At 32.6% G+C, this 22,180-nt stretch overlaps 1 protein-coding gene across 1 annotated transcript; it reads left to right on the forward strand.

The window, feature by feature from the left end:
• Positions 1 to 17,705: 17,705 nt before the first annotated feature.
• On the forward strand, positions 17,706 to 20,715 carry LOC118061881 (3-hydroxy-3-methylglutaryl-coenzyme A reductase 1). The gene is made up of 4 exons (XM_035075492.2): positions 17,706 to 18,882; positions 19,115 to 19,296; positions 19,737 to 20,083; positions 20,248 to 20,715. The coding sequence occupies exons 1-4, from the start codon at positions 17,888 to 17,890 to the stop codon at positions 20,488 to 20,490; spliced, it is 1,767 nt and encodes a 588-aa protein (XP_034931383.1). The 5' UTR covers positions 17,706 to 17,887; the 3' UTR covers positions 20,491 to 20,715.
• The last annotated feature ends 1,465 nt before the right edge of the window (positions 20,716 to 22,180 follow it).

The following is a 22,180-nucleotide window of genomic DNA, read 5'->3' on the forward strand; positions in this document are numbered from 1 at the left end:
CCTTTGGTATCATAGTGCCGTGTGGTTAGGAATATATCTAGGTTAATCATAACCTTAAAAATTATTTTGTTTTTATTGTCTTAATGTGTTTTTCATCTCAAATTATTACAGTAAAAACTTAGATTTGAGAAAAGCAAACCTTAAAAACTACCATAATATCAACCATTTGCGGGCAAACACATCTTCTTCGGCTTCTCTGGCTTCTCATACGCTAGCAAGAGGGCTCCATGGAGGTCAAAACTTTTGTGATGTTGAGTTCCCTCCTCTTAGAGCTTCCATTGTCTTGGCAACATAGTACCAGGACTGGTTTCCAGAAAATAATTTTAATTAATTAGCGGATCAAGATAGAGCTAGCCGGAATTCAAAATCAGAGACCATGCATGATCCTTTGGCCAAGTTGGGTTCATCAGAACAGTAGCTAGTTGATGACACAACGATGACTCTCTTCACTTTAATTATCGTTGGAGCAAGTATTTAGTACATTCGGCGTGCCTGTATAACAGCTGGTTCCATCATTTCTTCCAGTGGAAATCACCACAAACCAGCAGCATATATATGAACAAAAACTCACTCCAAAATAAATAAATGGTTTGCTGGCTCTCTGAACAGGCAGGTGGGCAGCGTAGTGATTCTTGAGAAACACTTGAACTGCATCTCCTAAATTTCAACTGTGGTAACAAAATTGTCCTCGTACGTCGAGGTCGACAGATCGAGTTAACCAGTCCGGTAAGCAACCAGTTTCAACGAGGGCTGGAACCTTACCCTGGGAATAGTTATACCACTGCTGGGATCAGGTCGAAGTGCGCAAGCAACGGGGAAAATGGCAGCATATATATATAATGAAGGGTTTCAGATTCTGTGTAGCGTTCACCAATTTCTTCAGATGCACACTTGGAGACCCAAGGCAGGCTGAAACCAGTTAATTACCTGGGGTACGCATCCATTGTTATAGCACTGAAATTACCAATAAAACAGGAAAAGCCGGGTTTTTTCTTGAAGAGATGTGATTATTAATGGGCGTGTTTGTCTAGCACTTTAGATTATATTTGTCTCCGCGGTCCAAACAAGGGCTTTAAAAGCCATTCTCTCTTTTTAAAATGCGGCATTACGGCAGTTAAACTGGGTCGCTTTTCACTTTTTCTTGCATCAAGCTAGCATCTATACATAGGCCCATGTTCTCCTGGTGGTATATATTCTCTGTTCCCGTAAGCCTATTTTAGCCTTTCCAAGCCCACACTCTTATTTTATTTGGTTTCTAACTTGTTTTGTTTGTGGATTGTAGACTAAAAGCGTCGTTTGCAGCATAAATAGCATTTCATAAATATTTATTAATTTTTCTTTAAAATTATATATTTTATTTTTTTATGTCCTTTTGATATTCTAATATTAAAAATAAATTTTTAAAAAATATATTATTTTAAAAAAAAAACCACCTCCAAAACTATATATTGCAACATTTATTATTTTTAAAAAATATTCTGAATCCATGGAGTATCTTGATCATCAATCAAAATTGCCTCACACTTTGTTCTTATCTGGTAAATTCTACATTTTCCATGCTGAGTTATTGCTAGCTTCTTGGATCTAGCAATTGATGGCACTTAAACAGTTGGAGTGGATCTTGGCCAAGGGTTGTGCATCAAGAAGTACGTGAAGGTTGAGAAATCTGTGCCTGGTTCTGGCTAGTTAGAAGATTCAAGGGTTCTTATCTGATACGCTGAATCTTGTTCTCGGTATAGGATGCCATGTCTGTGGCCAGAAATATACTCGAGAATCCAAACCTCCTTCCTGGTGTGGTGGGGATGCTACAGAATCAACTGTATCTGCTGCTCTGAACCAAAAAAGTTCATCTATTGAAGGTATAGAAAAGGTGAATGATTAATCTCTTCCGTTAACGGATCGACCTTTGATTCTTCTTTTGAATTGAACAACTGTCATGCAGATGTTTTTTTAGGATAAGATTTGGAAGTACATTATAGCTTCACTTGATTCACCTTGATGTTATGTCTTATGGTTGCGAAACAGTGGCCTTATGGAGCTGCTGCTATAGCTTTTGAGGCTATGTCGAGGACGTTGGCTCAGAATTGTGGTGTTAATATTGTGATATGATCCATAACTGCTCTGCGAGGAAAGATATGTCATGGATCAATGTATTTTATGATCAATTCATCTACTCGAGAAGACCCATGGATAGAAATTAATGCCGAGAACAAACTTTTTTTGTTTTTAAAATTTAATGCTCATTTACTATAATTTCTCATTGTAAAGTCATTGAGTTATTCACCCAAAATTCCACCAAAATAAACTGTTTTGCAAAAATCAAAATCTCTATCACCAATCCTTTGTTTCCAAGTTTAAAAAAACAAAATATTAACATAAACGTGTGATTATTCATTATCCAAACATTCAAAAACTTGAATTTTTGAGCATATTGAATTCTAGAGCGTCATCGATATCAACTTTTTTCTAAGTGTGATTTTACGAAATAATTGCTCTGTTCACATAATCCGCTCACCCATCTTCTGTTTGCTTTGTCTTAATTTACCACAGCAGCTTGCAAAGGGTGAAGAAGCATGGATTGACATGGATAGGAACAACGGTAAAATTACTGATATTGTAGTTTCATGTCCTCTATATTGCTCTATATGTTCTACTGGAATTTCAGTAACCTTAGTGAAATCCAATGCTCCAAATGGAGGTCAGATAATCACCCTTTTATGCAAAGTTGCAGACCCATGTAGATAGGTTGATCTAGACCAATTTCCTGTTGAGATGCTGCAGTGCGAGGTTGATAAGACCTAATGCATGGTGAAAGTAGAGATGAATGATCTTCTATAATGCCATGATATGCAGGTCAAAATGTATACTGGGCAAATGGTTGATTTGATACCAATTCCATGGTGCCTGCAAACACAGCTAATTAAACGACACAACAAGTACTGGAAGGGGATATTTGGAAAGGAACTTCCCAACTTCAATATATAAACAGATCCTCAGCCAAACTAAATCCTATGCAATGTGCACTTTCTGTTATGTGAGCCCGATTAGCTCAGAGGTTAGAGCATCGTATTTATAATGTGATGGCCATCGGATCGCGTTATTAAGAAGAGACAGCGTGTAGCCACCACTAGTTGCAACAATTTTCTACCTTGCTCTTCTTGCTCTTGGCAGCAACCAGTTGCCACTAGTTGCAACATTTTCGCTTGAAGAATTGCAGGAACAAGACACAACTCCGAGCAACTTTTTGTTTGGAAGCAATCTGAGCATCAAGATATGAACTTCTTTTCTTTTGATATCTTACAAGCCCTACATCAACCTCCATCAAAACTACAAAAGAATTGGAACCCCAAAATCCATCAGATCTTATCAGACAAAAGAACCCTAGAAGAAATTGTTGTGTTGGAAGATCAATGGTCGTATAAAATTTGAGACTTAAGTTGAAATGGTGCAAATGGTTCCACATGTATATGATGTATTTGAATACATCTATCCTAGCAAGCCTCAAGTAGATAATGCTAGTGCCTCAGCGTTCTAGCATCCACCAAACACTTGCACGCACAGACAAAATATCCTTAAACCCAGGCTGCACTGATCGACAGGTCATTTTCAAATAATTTATTGGAATTGTTAAACTTATTAAGATCAAACACAAAAGGGAGGCTAGAATTTTGAATAATCTGTATATTATGAATGCTTAGTCTTAACCTAAATACAAATAAAGTATATATAGGTTAAACTGAAAGTACTATTCTACCCTTAATAAATAATACTACATAAATATTATTTAACATCTCCCCTCAAACTCACGATGCGGCAGCTGTAAGCATCGAGAGTTTGCCAACCAGAAAACGAAAACGAGAGATGGAATGCGCCTTGGTGAAGAAATCTGCAATCTGCAAGGAAGAAGGAACAAAAGGCAAAGTAATGGTGCCATGCTTGAGATGATGACGAGTAAAATGACAATCGATCTCAATGTGCTTAGTTCGCTCATGAAAAACCGAGTTGTGAGCAATCTGAATAGAACTCTGGTTGTCACAATACATAGGAGTAGGATGAGAAAAGGAAACTCCCATATCAGCAAGTAACCAACGTAACCAAACAATCTCTTTGGTGGTAGATGCCATGGCACGATATTCTGCTTCGGTGGATAATTGAGAAACAATAGATTGTTTCTTGCTCTTCCAAGAAATAAGAGAATCACCTAAAAAGATACAAAACCCGGTAACAGACTTGCGATCTGTGGGATCACTACCATGATCAGCATCAGAGTATGCACACAACTCCAAGGAAGAGGTGGATGAGAGTAAAAGACTCTGAAAAACTGTACCCCGAAGATATCGCAAAATACGAAGAACAGCTGCCCAGTGAACAGTAGTAGGAGAAGCAACAAACTGACTAACAACATGAACAACATATGCAATATCTGGACGAGTAATGGTGAGATATACCAAACTCCCAACAATAGTGCAGTATAAAGTAGGATCTATCAAAGGTAAACCATCAGAAGAAGAGTACCTTGCATTAACCTCAATAGGAGTATCAACAGTCTTGTTATCTGTAAGTCTAGCCCACTCAAGAATATCTGCAACATATTTCGATTGAGAAAGAAGGTAACCTCTAGGTGAATATGCTACCTCAATACCCAGGAAATATCGAAGATGACCCAAATCCTTTATTTCAAATCATTTAGCCAACTCTATCTTCAAAACTGAAATACCATCAATATCATCACCAGTAATAATCATGTCATCAACATATAAAGACAGAATGATACGACCTGCATCAGTGCACTTGATAAAAAGAGCAGAATCATGACTGCTAGAAACAAAGCCAAAGAACGAGATCACAATAGAGAATTTTCTCAAACCAAGCACGAGGTGCTTGTTTGAGACCATATAATGCTTTCTTAAGCTTACAAACATATCCAGAGTCATGTGAAATACCAGGAGGGGGTGCCATATAAACTTCTTCTTGAAGATCTCCATTCAAGAAGGCATTTTTAACATCAAGCTGAGAAATATGCCATTGACGAATCGAAGCTACAGCAATAAGAGTACGAATAGTAGTCATTTTTGCAACCGGGGCAAATGTCTCCTCATAGTCCATACCATACTGTTGAGAGTATCCTTTTGCAACCAGCCTAGTTTTGTATCGCTCAATAGACCCATCAGAATTAGTCTTGATCTTATACACCCAACGACAACCAACAACACTCTTACCAGGAGGTAGAAGAACCAGATCCCAAGTATCTGTCTTATACAAAGCAGAAAGTTCCTCATCCATAGCTTGCTGCCAAAGCGGATCAAGAATTGCCTCTTTATAGGAAGAGGGCTCAAAGAGACAATGAATAGAAGCTAAAAAGGAAGTAAATGATGAAGAATAACAAGAATAAGCAAAATCTGGTAGTTTTGTAGACTTACGAATACGGATGGACTGACGTGGAGGTGGATCCACAATCTCAGATGAAGCTTGAGGGGCTGTAGATGAGAATGGAGCAGGTGTGCCAGAGAGTAAAGTACCAGTACCTGCAGAGTTATGAGTACAAATTGATCGAACATGGGGAGAGATATCAGAATCCTCAGAAAACGGATCTATACTAATAACATCAGATTTGGTCAGGTTATGAGTAGTGGATGGAATAGAAAAGAAAGGTATATGCTCAAGGAAGACAACATGACGAGACACATAAAGTTTCTGAGTTATTGGATCAAAACAACGATAACCCTTTTTACCTTCACCATAGCCTAGAAAAACACAAATAGCGGATCGAGAGGATAACTTACTTCGTTCTACATGAGGACGAAGAACGAAACAAGTACAACCAAAGACTCTAAATGAGGAATAATCATGAACATACCCATATAACTTTTCAAAAGGAGATAGACCCGAACTATGAGAAGATGGAATTGTATTAATTAAACTTACAGCAGTAAGAACAGCTTCTCCCCAAAACTCACTAGGAACAAGGGCAGACAACAAGAGAGAACGAGCAGTTTCAACAATGTGCCTATGTTTTCTTTCAGCAACACCATTTTGCTCAGGAGTATCTGTACAAGAAGTTTGGTGGATGGTTCCATCTAAGGCAAGCAATTGGCAAAATTTATTAGAGGTGTATTCCCCACCCAAATCACACCTAAAACATTTAATCACAGCAGAATGTTGAGTTTTGATAAGAGCTCGAAAAGCTGCATATATCTCAAAAAATTCAGAACGATGTTTCATTAAATAAACCCAACAATAACGAGTATGATCATCAATAAAAGAGACATAATATCGAGACCCTCCTTTTGTGGCAACAGGAGAAGGTCCCCATACATCAGAATGAATCAAATCAAATGGTGAAGAAGAAACAGAAATACTTCGATTAAAAGGTAAGGCGGAAAATTTTGCCAATTTACATCCACTACAATCCGAAATGTCACAAGTTTTCAAATTTCCTAAAGCTCCTGCGGATGCCAAAAATCTCAAACGAGAAGATGAAACATGACCTAGACGGGAATGTCATAAATAAAAACTAGAAGATGAAAGACTCAAACGAAAAGAAGACAAATCAACTGTAGTAGCAGCAGCGGCAGCAGCAGCAACTAGCACTTTTAACTCATCCAAAATATATAGTCCATTCTCTCTACGGCCTGTCCCAATTAGCTTCTGAGACTGCAGATCCTGTATACAGCAAAATGAACCAGAAAACATGACTAAATAATCACCAGAATCACATATTTGACCAACAGACGCAAGATTCAATTTGAGTTTTGGAATAAGATAAACATTAGGGAGAGACAAGTGAGGTGTGACAACAGAACCAACACCTGCTAAGGGCATAGGAGTGCCATCAACAGTCATAACAGGAATGGAGGACAAAGGGGAAACAGAGGTAAAAGATGAGGAATCTGGAGACATATGATGAGAAGCACCAGAATCCAAGACCCATTCAGAGTGTGACATACCTGAGGAACTATGATGCAACTGACCTATGGAAGAAGAAGCGGACATTGCTTGTGGCTGCAAGGAGAGAAACTTCTGAAATTGCTCAGCCAAATATATTAGGATCGGTAAATAGAACTTGAGGAAGCTACTGCTGGCAGTATTGTGGTGTGGTGGTTTAATAAACCCTGAGGTGGTCTATGAGCATTAGATTGTGACTGATTGCCAGACTTCCAAGCTTGATTCTGCTGTCTCAACTTAGGACACTGAGCCTTCCAATGACCTTTCTGCTTACAGAAACTGCACTCATCGAAGCCAACCCTTGTGTAAGGCTTATTCTGATGATTAGAGAATGGCTTAGAAGGCACTGCTAATACTGAAGGATTCGAAGCAGAAAAAATTCCCTTTTCAGAATAAGACTGAAGACGTATTTCTTCAGCCAATAACTCACTAACAATAGAGTCAACAGAAGGCAATGGAGAACGATGCAGAATTGAACCCCTAAGTCCTTCGAAATCACTGCGAAGTACTGTTAAAAATTGTACCAATCGTTGCTGCTCTCTACGCTCAATATAGGCACCACATGCCTTTAATTCTGCCGATTCTGTAAGAGCCAATTGATCCCAAAGATCTGTCATAGCAGAATAAAACTCTTGGATACTCATATTCTTCTGATGAAGAGCTCGTATGTCATTCTCTAATTGATACTGTTTTGCAAAATTTAATTGTGTGAATAACCTTTGCAGATGATCCCAAACCTCTTTTGTTGTCTCATACTTCGCCAACTGCATACCTATTGAATGCTCAACAGAATTGTTGATCCAAGTAATGATCTTTGCATTATTTGCTTCCCATGTATCTATCAAAACAACATCTCCCTCCTCAACATTCTTAGGTATCATATAAGTCCCACTAACATACCCCCACATCTTCTTACCCTTAAGAAAATTTCTCATCACATAACTCCAATACGAATAATTCTTCCCATCCAACCTCACACTCACAGACTGAAGTGAATCATCTCTTTCAGTAGCCATAATCAGCAATCACAAATAACCAGAATGCAAAAGCAGTGGAAACAAAATACTAAATTGCAGAAACTAAACAAATCTCTTCTCGAAATTATACGATTACTCCAAAACACAAAACAAATTTGCAAAAACTGAACGCAAATACCAAATTGCAGATGCTGAAGGGAAGACGAAATACCAAAATAATTGCAGAAACTGTCGAAATACCTAATTTTGCAGAAGTTGGATCCGCGAAGCTGTATTTGGGATTAAGCCTCGTTTCATAAAACCAGCTCTGATATCATGTTAAACTTATTGAGATCAAACACAAAAGGGAGGCTAAAATTCTGAATAATCTGTATATTATGAATGCTTAGTCTTAACCTAAATACAAATAAAGTATATATAGGTTAAACTGAAAGTACTATTCTACCCTTAATAAATAATACTACATAAATATTATTTAACAGGAATATCTAATCCCGATGACAATGTTGATATCCCGTCGAATCTTGAGAAGGCATCGTTTTCTAAGTCCAGTATCAAGGACAAAAAACATAGACTAATCTTCTTTTGTTCTTATCTACTATTAATCTCCTTGAAAGGTGACGGCAAGAATGCTCATCTGAAGAAATTGGAGAACGCTACAGAGAATTTGAAACTCTTCAGGACGGAGGACACAGCGACGACTCGCTTAACCTTGGCTTTAGAACATGCTTTCAGCACATTCAATGTGCCCTTTATAGCTGGTTCGATCACTTCTGCCTAAAATCACGACAAGAGAGCACATTTGTTGATCAATCACCGAGAAACACCAAGTGATTTTATAAAAAAAGTTTGAAGATAGGCATTCTTACCTCAGGGTTCGCTCCTGTCGTGGAGGGAACAGGACTAGCAACATGAAAGACTACTTGGCATCCTTGAATAGCAGAAGATAGAGAGCTGTAACCCAGTAACTCTGCCTTAAAGCGTTTCAGATTTCAAGTGATCATGCTTCCGCTTCTTAATATTGTCAAAGAGCTTTTTGTTGGTCTTACAGAATATCACATGCAGTATAAATTATAAAACAAAATTACTAACAAAATTATTAGAGAGTTTTTAAGATTTTATGAGACAGATTGTTTAAGAATTTTTACTTGAAGATGTAATTTTTTTCAGCTTTGAATAATTCTTTAAAAATTAATTTGTTATAAATTATAAATTATCTAATTATCTGGTCTCTAATGATAAACCTGAAACACTTGTTAGAAATTTCATAATTCTCTATTTAGAAGAGAAGGATTGATATGCAAAATGTTAGCTTTAATTTTGTGCTTTTGTAGTTCTTATATCTAACAGACAATAACTCTTAAATAAAAAACATAACTTATTATTTATAGAAAATCTGAAAAAATCCTATAAATTGGAAAAATATCAATTTCCCTGAATAATATCCATATATTAATTCAGAATAATTTTTAAAAATTAACTCAATCAAGTCCTTTTTTAATTTTATAAGTCTATAAATATAATCTCTATATTAATTTATATTTTAATTCTTAATTTCTAAAATATATTTAATCAATCATACTTAATTAAATCATCACAGTTTAATTTCTGACTAATAATTCTTAATATGTGTGTGACCCATTAGATTTCTAATATATTGACCAAAACATAAATTATAATTATAATTAAATAATTTAATTTATTACCAATAAAACAATTAATTAATTTATATTTTTAAGATAAAGTGCATTGTCTAAAAATATGTTATGATTCTCCAATTACTGGAAAAGTCATTAGTGGTTTAACTTAACAATTTAGTGATTGTTATGTCAGTGTAATTAATATCCTTTCATCAATAATGTTGTAATTTAACATTAAAATATAAAATATGTATGTCATGTTAAATCATATTTGTTTCTTTATATAATAATCATTTATTGTTTGAATAAGATTTGAATATACCTAATGTCTGTCTTTTTGTTATCTCGACTAAAATAATATATAACAAAATCAAAACATAACATTTTTTATATAAGATGATTTAGTGATTTCTAATCTATAGATCACTTACACAATCATCACATGAGCTTTTTCATATATATATATATATATATATATAATCTCTTCATATGAAATTATTACACGTGTCAATTTAATATATATTCTTATGACAATCATCTACATATTAGTTCTAGGTATTTCTCATACCTCAGTTTATGAGAACAATTGTTTTTTTTATATATAGAAAATAACATAATATATATAAGTTTTATGGTTCTAATGAATGTCTAATATTTAAGAGAGCATTAACCAGAAACATTTTAAAAGCAATGTTTTGATGCAATAAGAATCTCATAATTATAATAACTTTATAATTTTTTTTATCTCATGGATTTTATCCTTACTTTGAATTTATTAATATAATATTATATAAATACTAAAGATAAATTAAACTTTTATTTATAATATATATATACACACCCATCCAAACACATGAATAAAATAATGTCACATATTAAACTAACACTCTTGACAATCACTAGCTGCCAAATTGATAAAATAATGTTTAAAATGCAGCCACAGCTAGAAAGCAGTCCGAAATTGAATTTTGAAAATGAAATGCTTAGAGATCACAGAGTAAAAAACGAAAAGGAAGGGGTAGATCGATGTCTACAATTATATATTAATGGGATGCGATTGTAATGGCACTTGGTATGGAACTGTCCTCATTACTGCTCGAATCTTTACAGAACACTAACTGGGAATCATAAGAACGAGCATAGATTGGCATGGTTCATTTACCATGCATAAATGATAAAAGCAGCATCATGATGTGTAAGTCACAGATTTAATAGTCAACTAAAATTTTATTCTGATCATCTTTTCTTATTTGAAACGTTTTTAATTTAATAAATTAATTGAGAATTATATTTTATAATTTATTTTAATTTATTTTTTATAAGTTTATCCTAATCTAATGATTTGGGTCGCAAATATGGTAGGTTAACTAGGGGTTGACTTGGGGTCGATTTTTGGTTTTTTTTTTTTTTAGGATATCATATTGTTATGACTCGAATCATGAGTTTGTCTGGTTAACTTGAGTTGACTCAAATATTTTTGTGTTATTTTTAAATAGATTTTTTTTTTTAATTTTATCATTCAATATTCAGTTGATTGAGAATTGAATTTCATAAATTGCGGGTTTGATACATTAATCTGGATTTACTAGGGTCATTTTTTGTCCTTTTATTAATTTTTTTTTTTAATTTCATCATTCAACATTGTGTTAATTAGAAATTAGACTTTATAATTTATTTTGATTTATTTTTTATTGGTTGTCATGATTAGAGTTGTAGATTTAACAAGTTGATCCAAGTCGATTCAATATATTTCCATTTAAATATATTTTTAAATGTTATCTTGAATTTTTTTTAATCAAATTATATTTTTATTAGTTGTTCGGATTATTTTTTGGACTCGTTAAGTCAACCAGATTATATCGGATTAACTTTTATACTGTTTAATTTTTTTACTATAAAAAATATTAGCAATAAATAAATATATTTTTACATTAAAAAATAATCTAATTAATGATGTAGTATAACACTGATAAATGATGTGGTATGTGTATAAAAGAAGTAATATGCAAATGTAGTATTTTTTTTAAAAAAAAATTACCTTGATTAACTTCATTTGATAGACGTAAAATATTTTTATTTTTCTATAATTTATGTGTTTTATTTAATACAAATTAGTCACAAAAAAAAATAATTACGTGGGCCTCCATCGGTGTTCCGCCTTTGAGAAAATAGGTATGGGAATAAAAAATAACCTCTTCGATATAAATGAAGGTGGATATATATATAAAGCCATTTTCTAAAATAAAACAGATAAATAGAGCCTAAAAATACTTCATAAAGAGGTGAAGTTGGAGGATGCATCCTCCACTCCCGTGAAACTCTATCACCATTAAAAAACACTACGTTGAAAGTGATTGAACATATTTATGGGTATAAATTTTTATAAAATTGTTGTGTCAAGTAACAACCATGCTGGATCAGATGTAGCTGAATTAATTTTTAATAGATAGAATTAATCAAACAAATTTATAATCCACCAAAAATATTTAAAGTTTTTTATTACCAACCATAATATAATTTTTTAGTTGAATGAAATGAATGAATTACAGTTCATAATACAACTCAAAATATCATGAAGATGAAGTTACACTCTAGCTTTTTTTCTTCATAAAATAATAATATTTATGAGTTATAAATACACCACAAGACCTTTAAAATAAAGGTTCACAATCTTTTTTTTTACTGCATATATATTTTCAGAGCATCTTTCTCTGAAATATTATTTTATTTTATCTTTAAAAAATTATTTATTTAAGCATTGAAGAGTCTTTATAGTCACCAAAAAAATATCTTACAGGTATTAGTTACAAGTCACGTTGATCTACCAAACACAAGTATAAACTATCAAAGTCTTATTTTTTAGGACTTCATGAGTATTTATGTATGCATGCTCAAAAAAGATGTTTTCATTTGGTGGTTATGTTAGCTAAAAATACCTGGAAACAATTAATGGTTGGAGTTTGATAAATATGAAACATAAGTGTATAAAAGAAAAATATGATCATATTCACCCCCACGTCATACTAACTTTTGATTTCCTTAATATATAGTAAGGTTGATGGTAGGATTAAGCACTGATCGATCACATCCTCACTGACGCATTTATACAAAGCTGAGTTTCGAATAGCAAAATTAACAGGGAAACGCCGGTGAGTCATTAGCATTGCCGCCGTTGATGCCTATTTATTTACTACTGCAGTGTAAATTTTATTAAAAAAATCATTTTAATCTAATAATTTAAATTATTAAATTAAATTTTAAAATATAAATTATATTATTTTTTAACATATCTTTTTAAATGAAAATCTTTTGAGTTTGAAACTTACATAAACTCACATTATAAAATAAATATAAATTGTGAGATTCGAACTTGTGATCGCTTGATTATTCAGGTTCCGATATTATGTTAAAAACATCATAATTTAATAATTTAAATTATTAAATAATATTTTAAAATATAATTTATATTATATTTCTAATAAAATTCTCATAAGGTAATGGGACAATCACTTTGTTGCTTGCATTACCTATCATAACCTTGTAGTATTCTCAATCTTCAGATTGATCCAAAGCAGATAACATCATAATCATCAAATTAATTATATTGTTGACGGACCACTTCTATCCTTAATATATAGTCGATGGACCTGATACATGCTGGCTCGTGGGCACTTGGTATATGGATTTTTTCGAGTGTGATTTGAACCGCGTTTGATTGATGTTTCATAACATTAAAAAACATGTAAACATGTTTCTTCTGAGAATATAAGAATAAAAATATAAAATGAATTTATTTTTATAACAATTTTATAATTAATTTATGTACTTTAAAGATAGAATATATATATATATATATATATATATATATATATTATCTTTACTTTCATTATCTTCGTACTTTCTTATATCAAAATAGTAATAAAACCTTATATAACTTTTTATGATTTTAATACTCTAATATTATATTAATATATTTTCAATTAAAGATCATCTATATATAAAAAAAAAAAGCTAAATCAATCAATGAGATTAATTAAAATCTATTTTATTTCTTAGTATTATGAATACCTTGACTTTTTTACTAACTCTTAAGGTGGTGTTTGATAACGTGGCTGCGGGTGAGGTTCACCCGCAGCCATGTTAATTAATGTTTGGTTAGCGTAATGCACCTGCTTTTAGTGGGTAGGACCCACATGAAACCTGCGGTTTCTGAGAAGCAGCAAAATGCTGTTTCTCGTCTGAAAATAAAACGCAACAGTGAAGCATGGCTCCACTGTAGCAGTTTCTTATTTTTTTTTAAAAAAAAAAAAAAAATTAGAAAACCAGTGCGAGTGAATTAATTCACTCGCACTGTTCACCTGAGAAGTTTCGTTTTTTTTTTTTTTTTTTTAAAAAAAAAAAAAAAAAAAACAACTCAATTAATTGATTTCACTCATGAACGTGAATAATATTTTTTTTATTTGTTAAAAAAAATAGTTTAAGGTGAATTAAATTTACTTGTACTGTAATCTCAATTTTATTCCTGATAATATTTTATCTAATTTTATTATACGCTAAAAAAATTATGAAAATTATAGTCTTTATCAAAAGAATTTTGTACGTAATGAAATTGTAATTTTTTTTTAAAAAAAATTGAGTTTTACTCGAAAACTAGTATATAATATTATTTAATAACACTACATAAACTATAGTCCAATTATGTTCTTGCTGGGTCTGACCCAGCTAAAAAAAAATCAGTTTTTATTTTTATTTTAATTGTGTTTTATTCAAAAAATTAAAAGGATATCGCTTGATGATGTAAAAAAAAATTCAGTTTTTATTGTTGCATGCTTAAGAAACCAAGAAAAATATAGTCATTGTTGGATAAATTTTGTATGTGATGATATTACAAATAATTTAATTGAATAATAAAAAATATTTGATATCAATATTATTTATTTCATGATGTAATAATAGTAGTTAAATCTACCATATTTAAATTAAAAATATTTTCAAATTGTTTTATAACCTCAATTTGAAAAGCATTTTTTTAACCAAACACATTAAACTACTTTTTGTTCAACCTCAATTTCAACCACAGTTTTAACTAAACATATATTTTTTCAAACCAACCTCAACTAAAAGTACTTTTTATAAAATAATTTTTTTAAAACCACAACCACAACATCAATTGTAATACCAAACAGACCCTAATTATCCCAGCTCTTCCATGTAAAGGGAGACCGGTCAATAATTGATCATGAACTCCCCTGGGCGATGAGCACGTGATAACATGCTCGTAAAACCTAATAATTGAAGGGAAAAAGGGGTCCCACAAATAGTTGCTTGCCTGGATCTCACGTGAGCCGGAGGCGCATGCATGAATCATGATCATGTCATGAATCAAGAAGCAGCACATCAATGATTACAGATGGCAGAAGCTCAGCCAGCCCAAAAGACACAGAGGGCAGCAAGCCAGCAACTGGCAGCTACTCCAAACAAACAGTGACAACAACAGGATCTTGATTATTACTTTTTTCAGCATCAATTTTTTTTTTCCAAATAATCTGGATCTCTCAATAAAATTTTTACGTTAGAATTATTTGATATTAAGCACTGGAATCTTACGAAAATATTTCATTTTTATTTTTAAAAAATATATTCTGTATGGAATTAGCATGAAAAGAAAACTTTATAAAAATCATCTTAATTCAATAATTTAAATTATTAAATAAAATCTTAAAATATAATTTATATTATTCTTTAACACGTTTCCTCAAATAAAAATCCTTTGGACTTGAAACTTACATAAACCTACATTATCTTGTGTATAATTTTTATCAAATAAATAGAGATGGTGAGATTCAAACTCGTGATTATTTGGTTATCAAGGCTCTGATACTATATCAAAGAATTATCTTAACCCAATAACTTAAATTGTTATATAATATCTTAAGATATAATTTATATTATTATCTAACACTTCAAAAAAGATTTATAAATTTTAAAAAATAAAATTCATGTGAAAAATTATTAAAAATAAAGTTAAGACTACCAGTATGATTACGGGTCATTTTTTGAGATTTGCTTAGTAAAAAAAATAGAAAGAAAAGTACCTTCACTTCTTTGTAAAAGCACAATTGAAATACTTGGAGAGTTATTATGAAAAGTTGGAGCGGCAATTACATTAATTAAAAAGAATGATCGATAATCAAATAAATTAAAATAAACTTCTTATATAAATCAATTATTTAGATTATAGATGATATCGTTATTTTTTTTTCTTTTCTTGTCCAAGGAAAGGCCTCAAAATATGGACTTTTTTTTTTAAAAAGCACTGCTCCTTAAATGGGAAAAAAACAACCACTACTCTATATGTTTTTTATTTTATTTTATCAACGAATATATACTTCTTCAGTTTATATATCAGACAAGGAAACCAGTCTCTAATAATTTTGATAAACATGATAATAGCTGATATTAAACTCTTATCTTATATATAATGCTATCTTTGTCTATTACTCAGTGCAGCTTCCTAAAAAATAAAACAAGCAATTTAATTTTTATTTCTTAATTTTGCAGCTATAATTAAATGAAAAGCTAAAATCCAAATAAAAAATCATCCATGTATATTTATTTAAAAATCCAAAAACATTAAAATAAATCATTTAATTAAAGATTCGTGACTTCGCCTTCATAACTTTTTTTTTCAATGGCTTTTCTCAAAAGAACAAAAAATATTAATATAAGATATATCAAAACACAGATGGATTGTTAAAATAATGCATGCAAAAAATATATATTTATATAATTTAAAAACTATGTTAATAATTTGGCTCTTCCAAGTGAACTTTTGTTATTAGAGATGTTTTTATTGTCATTCGTCAGTTTTTTTAAATAAAAAAATGGATCAATTTTTTCATGTAAATTTTTAAAAATTTTAGTTTTAGAAAAAAAAAATTTCTGCCTAATAATCATGAGTTTCATGTTACGATGATATTGAAAACATGAAAGAATCAATAAAACTTATGGGATAAAAACAATTATTATAGTTATAGTATCATATTGATGTTTTTTTCATTAATTTTTTTTAATAATTTTTTCTTGATTTGGTTGAGGAATAATATCAATGGGTTTTTTTTTTTAGAGGATTATCGTTGTTTCAAATAAAATTTTATTTTTCAGTTGATTCTTAATTTTAATACCAAGTATTTTATCCTATAATTAAAAAAAATGTTTTATAAAAAACAAGTTAAGTAAAGTCAATAGAGTCCATGACATGGTTCACGAGAGAACTAAGTTTAATTCAATATGTCATTGTTCCTAATAGTTTTTATTGTAAAATATTTTTTCTCTAAAGTTATGTCATATTTTTATCAATTATCAAGATTGTATTTGAATTCATGAAATTAATCAATTTAATTTGAAATGACTCCTGCACAATTTAGTTTTAAACTCGAGTTGAACAAATAGTTAAGTTAAGAGATTTTAAAATTGAGTCATTAAGTTAGTTCAATAAAACAATTAAAGAATTTTTCACACTCTTAATATATTTTTATATTTTTAAAAAATTTGTTTAAGCCCACTGCATAGTGCGGGCTAATAGATTAAATCTAACATTGTTATTAAACCCATATATTTTTTTTATTTTTCATGATTATTAAATTCAAGTATCTCGGGTCTGACAGGGAGTTAAGTGGAGGTTTAAAAATTAACTTATTAGAGAGTATTCGAGAATGTGGTAATGGTTGTTTTTCAAGGTGCTTTTTATTTAAAAATACATCAAAATAATATATATTTTTTATTTTAAAAAATTATTTTTGACACTAACACATCAAAATAATATGAATACATTAAAAAAATATTAATTTAAAATAAATAAATAAAAATTTTATTTTTAAAAAGATATTTTTAAAAATATAAAAATATAATTTGTTTAAAAATATTTTTAAAATATTTTTTATATTTATAATATCTTTTAAAAATTTATATTAACACGCTGCGAAAGGCGGGAAAATATACTAGCTACGTTTTATTTGATGCAAACAAGGAGAAGCTTCTTGTAACGCGCCAACGGGAGTCAACAGAGAAGTAAACAACAGTCAGACATGTGTCAAGTACCACACGTGTCATCTCTTGCTTGCCTAATAAAATTCTCCTGACGCTCTCCATTTACGCTCACCACAGCCAATACACGCAGGCAGGCAGGCTTCCAAGCTTATAGCAACACGCCCCGCCACTGCTCTCCTTCTCTTTCTATTTCAATTCAAGCAAAAAAAAAAACAAAAAAAAAAAACACAAAGAAGAAGCAATTGTCAGTTTAAATATCTCCGCCGGCATATCCGGATGGACACCCGCCGCCGCCCACCTAAACCACGACGCCCCACCTCCTCTCAAGATGGTGGTGGTCACCATCTCCATCAGAAGCGACTTCCTCCTACCATCGACAACAGCTCTCCATCATCGCCACCGAAAGCATCAGACGCGCTTCCCCTCCCTCTTTACCTAACAAACGCCATTTTTTTCACGCTTTTCTTCTCCGTAGCCTACTACCTCCTCTACCGTTGGCGTGACAAGATCCGTAACTCTACGCCACTCCATGTCGTTACTTTCCCCGAAATCGCCGCCATTATTTCCCTAACGGCTTCCTTTATTTACCTTTTAGGTTTTTTTGGAATCGATTTCGTTCAAACATTCATCACGCGCTCTTCTCATGACGCGTGGGAGTTAGAAGGTTCCCATAATCCTAATTTCCTCATCAACAAAGATCACCGTCTTGTTACTTGCCCTCCTCCCGCAAGTATCGATCCCATTCCCAAACTACCCAATCCTGAGACAATAATTACACCTTTAGCCTCCGTAGAAGATGAAGAAATCGTAAAGTCCGTCACGGAAGGTACACTACCTTCTTATTCGCTTGAAACAAAGCTCGGTGATTGTAAACGAGCGGCTGTGATTCGTCGGGAGGCGTTACAGAGGACGACAGGGAGGTCCTTAGAGGGTTTACCTATTGAAGGATTTGATTATGACTCGATTTTAGGACAGTGCTGCGAAATGCCGGTGGGATACGTACAGATCCCGGTGGGGATTGCCGGCCCTTTGTCGCTAAACGGGATGGAGTTTATGGTCCCAATGGCGACGACGGAGGGTTGTTTGGTCGCGAGTACGAACAGAGGGTGTAAGGCGATTTACGCTTCAGGTGGGGCTAGCAGTGTATTGTACGCAGATGGAATGACTAGAGCTCCTGTTGTTAGGTTCGAGACGGCGAAACGAGCTTCAGAATTGAAGTTGTTCTTGGAGGATCCTGATAATTTTGATACTCTGTCCACTGTTTTTAACAGGTCAGTTTTGATTGGATTCTCTTTTAAGTTGTCTGTGTTTTAGATATTTTTGACGTTGATGGCTGTCTACCAGTATCTATGGTGGTTAGGATTTTCGGATATTCTATGTAGTTGCTTTGTTTATTTAACAAGAAGATAAAGGGAAACTTGAGTTATGTAGATTGTAATGGAAGGAAAAGAAAAGTTGAATTTCCATTTTTGACAACCACCTACTTTTTAACGATGTTTGCAGGTCAAGTAGGTTTGGGAGGCTTCAAGGAATTCAATGCGCTATGGCTGGGAAGAATCTTTATATCAGATTTAAATGTAGTACTGGAGATGCAATGGGGATGAACATGGTCTCCAAAGGGGTTCAGAATGTGCTTGATTTCCTTCAGGCTGATTTCCCTGACATGGAAGTTATTGGCATCTCTGGTGATTTCCTCGTCTCTTCTTAACCGCACACATAAAGACTTCATTAGTTGGTGAAGCTGCCTTTGTCTTGCAGTTTTTCTTCATATACTCCCTGGTGTTGACATTGGTTAGCTATTTTTGATATTTATTGTCGTTTAAGAGTATAAGAGTATTGCTTGGTGACCTTTTGTTTTAGCTTTTGCTTTTACTGGACATATGTGAGTCATAATTTTGCTGTCCCAAAATTATTGTTCTGGATCCCAGTATTGTTGTTTTGAGTGTGAACATCTGTCTAGTTTACGGTCATCTTTTGAAAAAGTTGGGATAGGCGCTCCTTTTACCTCTTTTTTTCATTTCAGGGCCGAGCCATTATTTTCTATTACCCTCATCATTTAAGGTTGAAGTGTCTTTTTGGTGTTCATAGAAGTTCATTGATTTTTTATTTTTTCACAATTGGCTAGGTAATTACTGTTCGGATAAGAAACCTGCTGCTGTAAACTGGATTGGCGGACGTGGAAAATCTGTTGTTTGCGAGGCAATTATCGAGGAAGAGATAGTAAAGAAGGTGTTGAAAACAAGTGTGGCTTCCCTTGTGGAGCTCAACATGCTCAAGAATCTTGCTGGTTCTGCTATTGCTGGTGCTCTTGGTGGATTTAATGCCCATGCCAGCAATGTTGTCTCTGCCATCTTCATAGCCACTGGCCAGGATCCTGCACAGAATGTTGAGAGTTCTAACTGCATTACCATGATGGAAGCTGTCAATGATGGAAAGGATCTTCACATCTCTGTGACTATGCCTAGCATTGAGGTACTTAAACTATTAGTCTTTAAACAAGTGGATTTCTTTATGTAATGATTTAAACTATTAGAATTGAGTTTATTGAATTATTCGAACAATTATGATCCTTCATTATTGGAGTTTTTTATTTGGTAATTGGTGATTTAAGCTGACAGGATTTGTATTTCTATCAGGTGGGTACAATTGGGGGTGGAACTCAACTTGCATCCCAGTCTGCTTGCCTGAACTTACTTGGTGTAAAGGGTGCAAGCAGAGAGTCAGCTGGCTCCAACTCAGTACTCTTGGCCAACATAGTGGCTGGTTCAGTTTTAGCTGGGGAGCTCTCTCTAATGGCTGCCATTGCACAAGGGCAACTTGTCAAGAGTCACATGAAATACAACAGATCCAGCAAGGATATATCCACAGTTGCATCTTAGAGAGAAGGGAGTGGTCCAGCAATGAAATTGAAAGGGAAATAAAAGAGAAACAGCCTGAAAGATAGAAAAGAAAAGATTGTGGATGGGGGGGGGGGGATCCAATGCTGTCGGTACCCATGTGAGATTTGATTAGATCGCACAGTTGTAAAGCTGCTATTGTAAATTAAGTGTGTTTGTCTTTGCTGTGGGATTGGTTTTATTTTCAAATTGATTTTTATTAATGGTTTTGTAGGTGTTAATATTAAAAATGAATTTTTAAAAATAAAAAATATATTATCTTAATAAATTTACAAGAAAAAATAACTTTGAGAATAAATATTTATTATAATTGCAATCACTACCGGAGGCGGGCGGGCGGGCGAGAGGGATGAGAAGATGGATGATGCTCGTGCTCTCTCTCACACACGGTACAATACAAGCATGGCAGTATCTTCTGATGACAAGGAGGCGAAAGCTACTCCCCACCCTAATATTTGGTATATGCTCTGATGCGAATGTTTAAAAACCATATCCTCATATCCTCTCTCTATTCTTTTATTGGATGTTGACTTGATGGGGGGGGGGGGGGGTATATTATGTTTGGAGTTGGGGACCAGAGAGAGTTTTGTCTATATTACCCGAGAGAGGGAGACCTGTGATAAAATATTAAATTGGAAAGCCGTTCTAGTTCCCGTGTGGCTTGTGGTTAAGTTAGAGAGTTGCATTTTGAAAGTGAATTTTAACGTGTTTGATTGCTTTTTTTATGTTTCGCGACAAAAAAAAAAATAAAAGAAAACTGAATTCATCCACCTAAATTAATAACGTTTCTCGAAAGAAAGTGTTTTTTTTCTGTTAAAAAAGGAAAACAATTTTCTTTTGACATGCGTAGCGCACGCCTTCACTTGCTATAGTGGCAAGCGAATTGTAATTCACTTGCCACAGTAGCAAGTGAATTATAATTCGCTTGCATTGTAGCAGTGAATTAAAATGCAAAAGCGGAGATTACCTGTGGGTTTTTGATTAAATCAAAGTTTAATTAAGTCCTCAAACTCATTAATTCTTCAATAAACTCTTGATTTCATTAATTAAAATAATCTAAATTTTAATTAAATCAATTCTCCAATTAAACCCTTGATTTAATTAATTAAACTAGTCAAGAGTTTAATTAAATCTTTAACTTCCAATCATGTTGCCTTTAACCCAAATTTTAATTAATCCTTCATTTATTTTCATTTTTATTTTTCATCATCTTTTTTTTTTAAATAATAAAAATAAAAAGGTCAAAAATTGGGTTATGACAATTGTAAGTGATTAAATATTTTATATAAATATTAGATAAACTTGAAAAAAAATTTAATTCATTAATAAATTATTTTCCAGTTTATTTTCCATAACACTACCATACATTGAAAAATTACTTTTCCCAGAATTACTTTCCAAAAAGAAACTACTTTCCTACAAACAAACGGAGTCTAAAAGTGCATGTGATTTTCATGTACCCATATACACACCCTTACTATTCATTACATTGATGTTCATACTCTTGCCTCAAATATTGATTGACTTTCAACCAGAGTGTTTTGGAATCTTTTCACTCATTGTTTTATTTTTATTTTTTCACTCATTATTCATTTGTTTCATGATGTTTTTATATATCCATCGTTTTAATCAACATTCAAATAATAAAAAAACTGTAAAAAATTTCAATTGT

Source organism: Populus alba, chromosome 5 (genome assembly GCF_005239225.2).
Source record: "Populus alba chromosome 5, ASM523922v2, whole genome shotgun sequence".
Lineage (NCBI taxonomy): Eukaryota > Viridiplantae > Streptophyta > Magnoliopsida > Malpighiales > Salicaceae > Populus > Populus alba.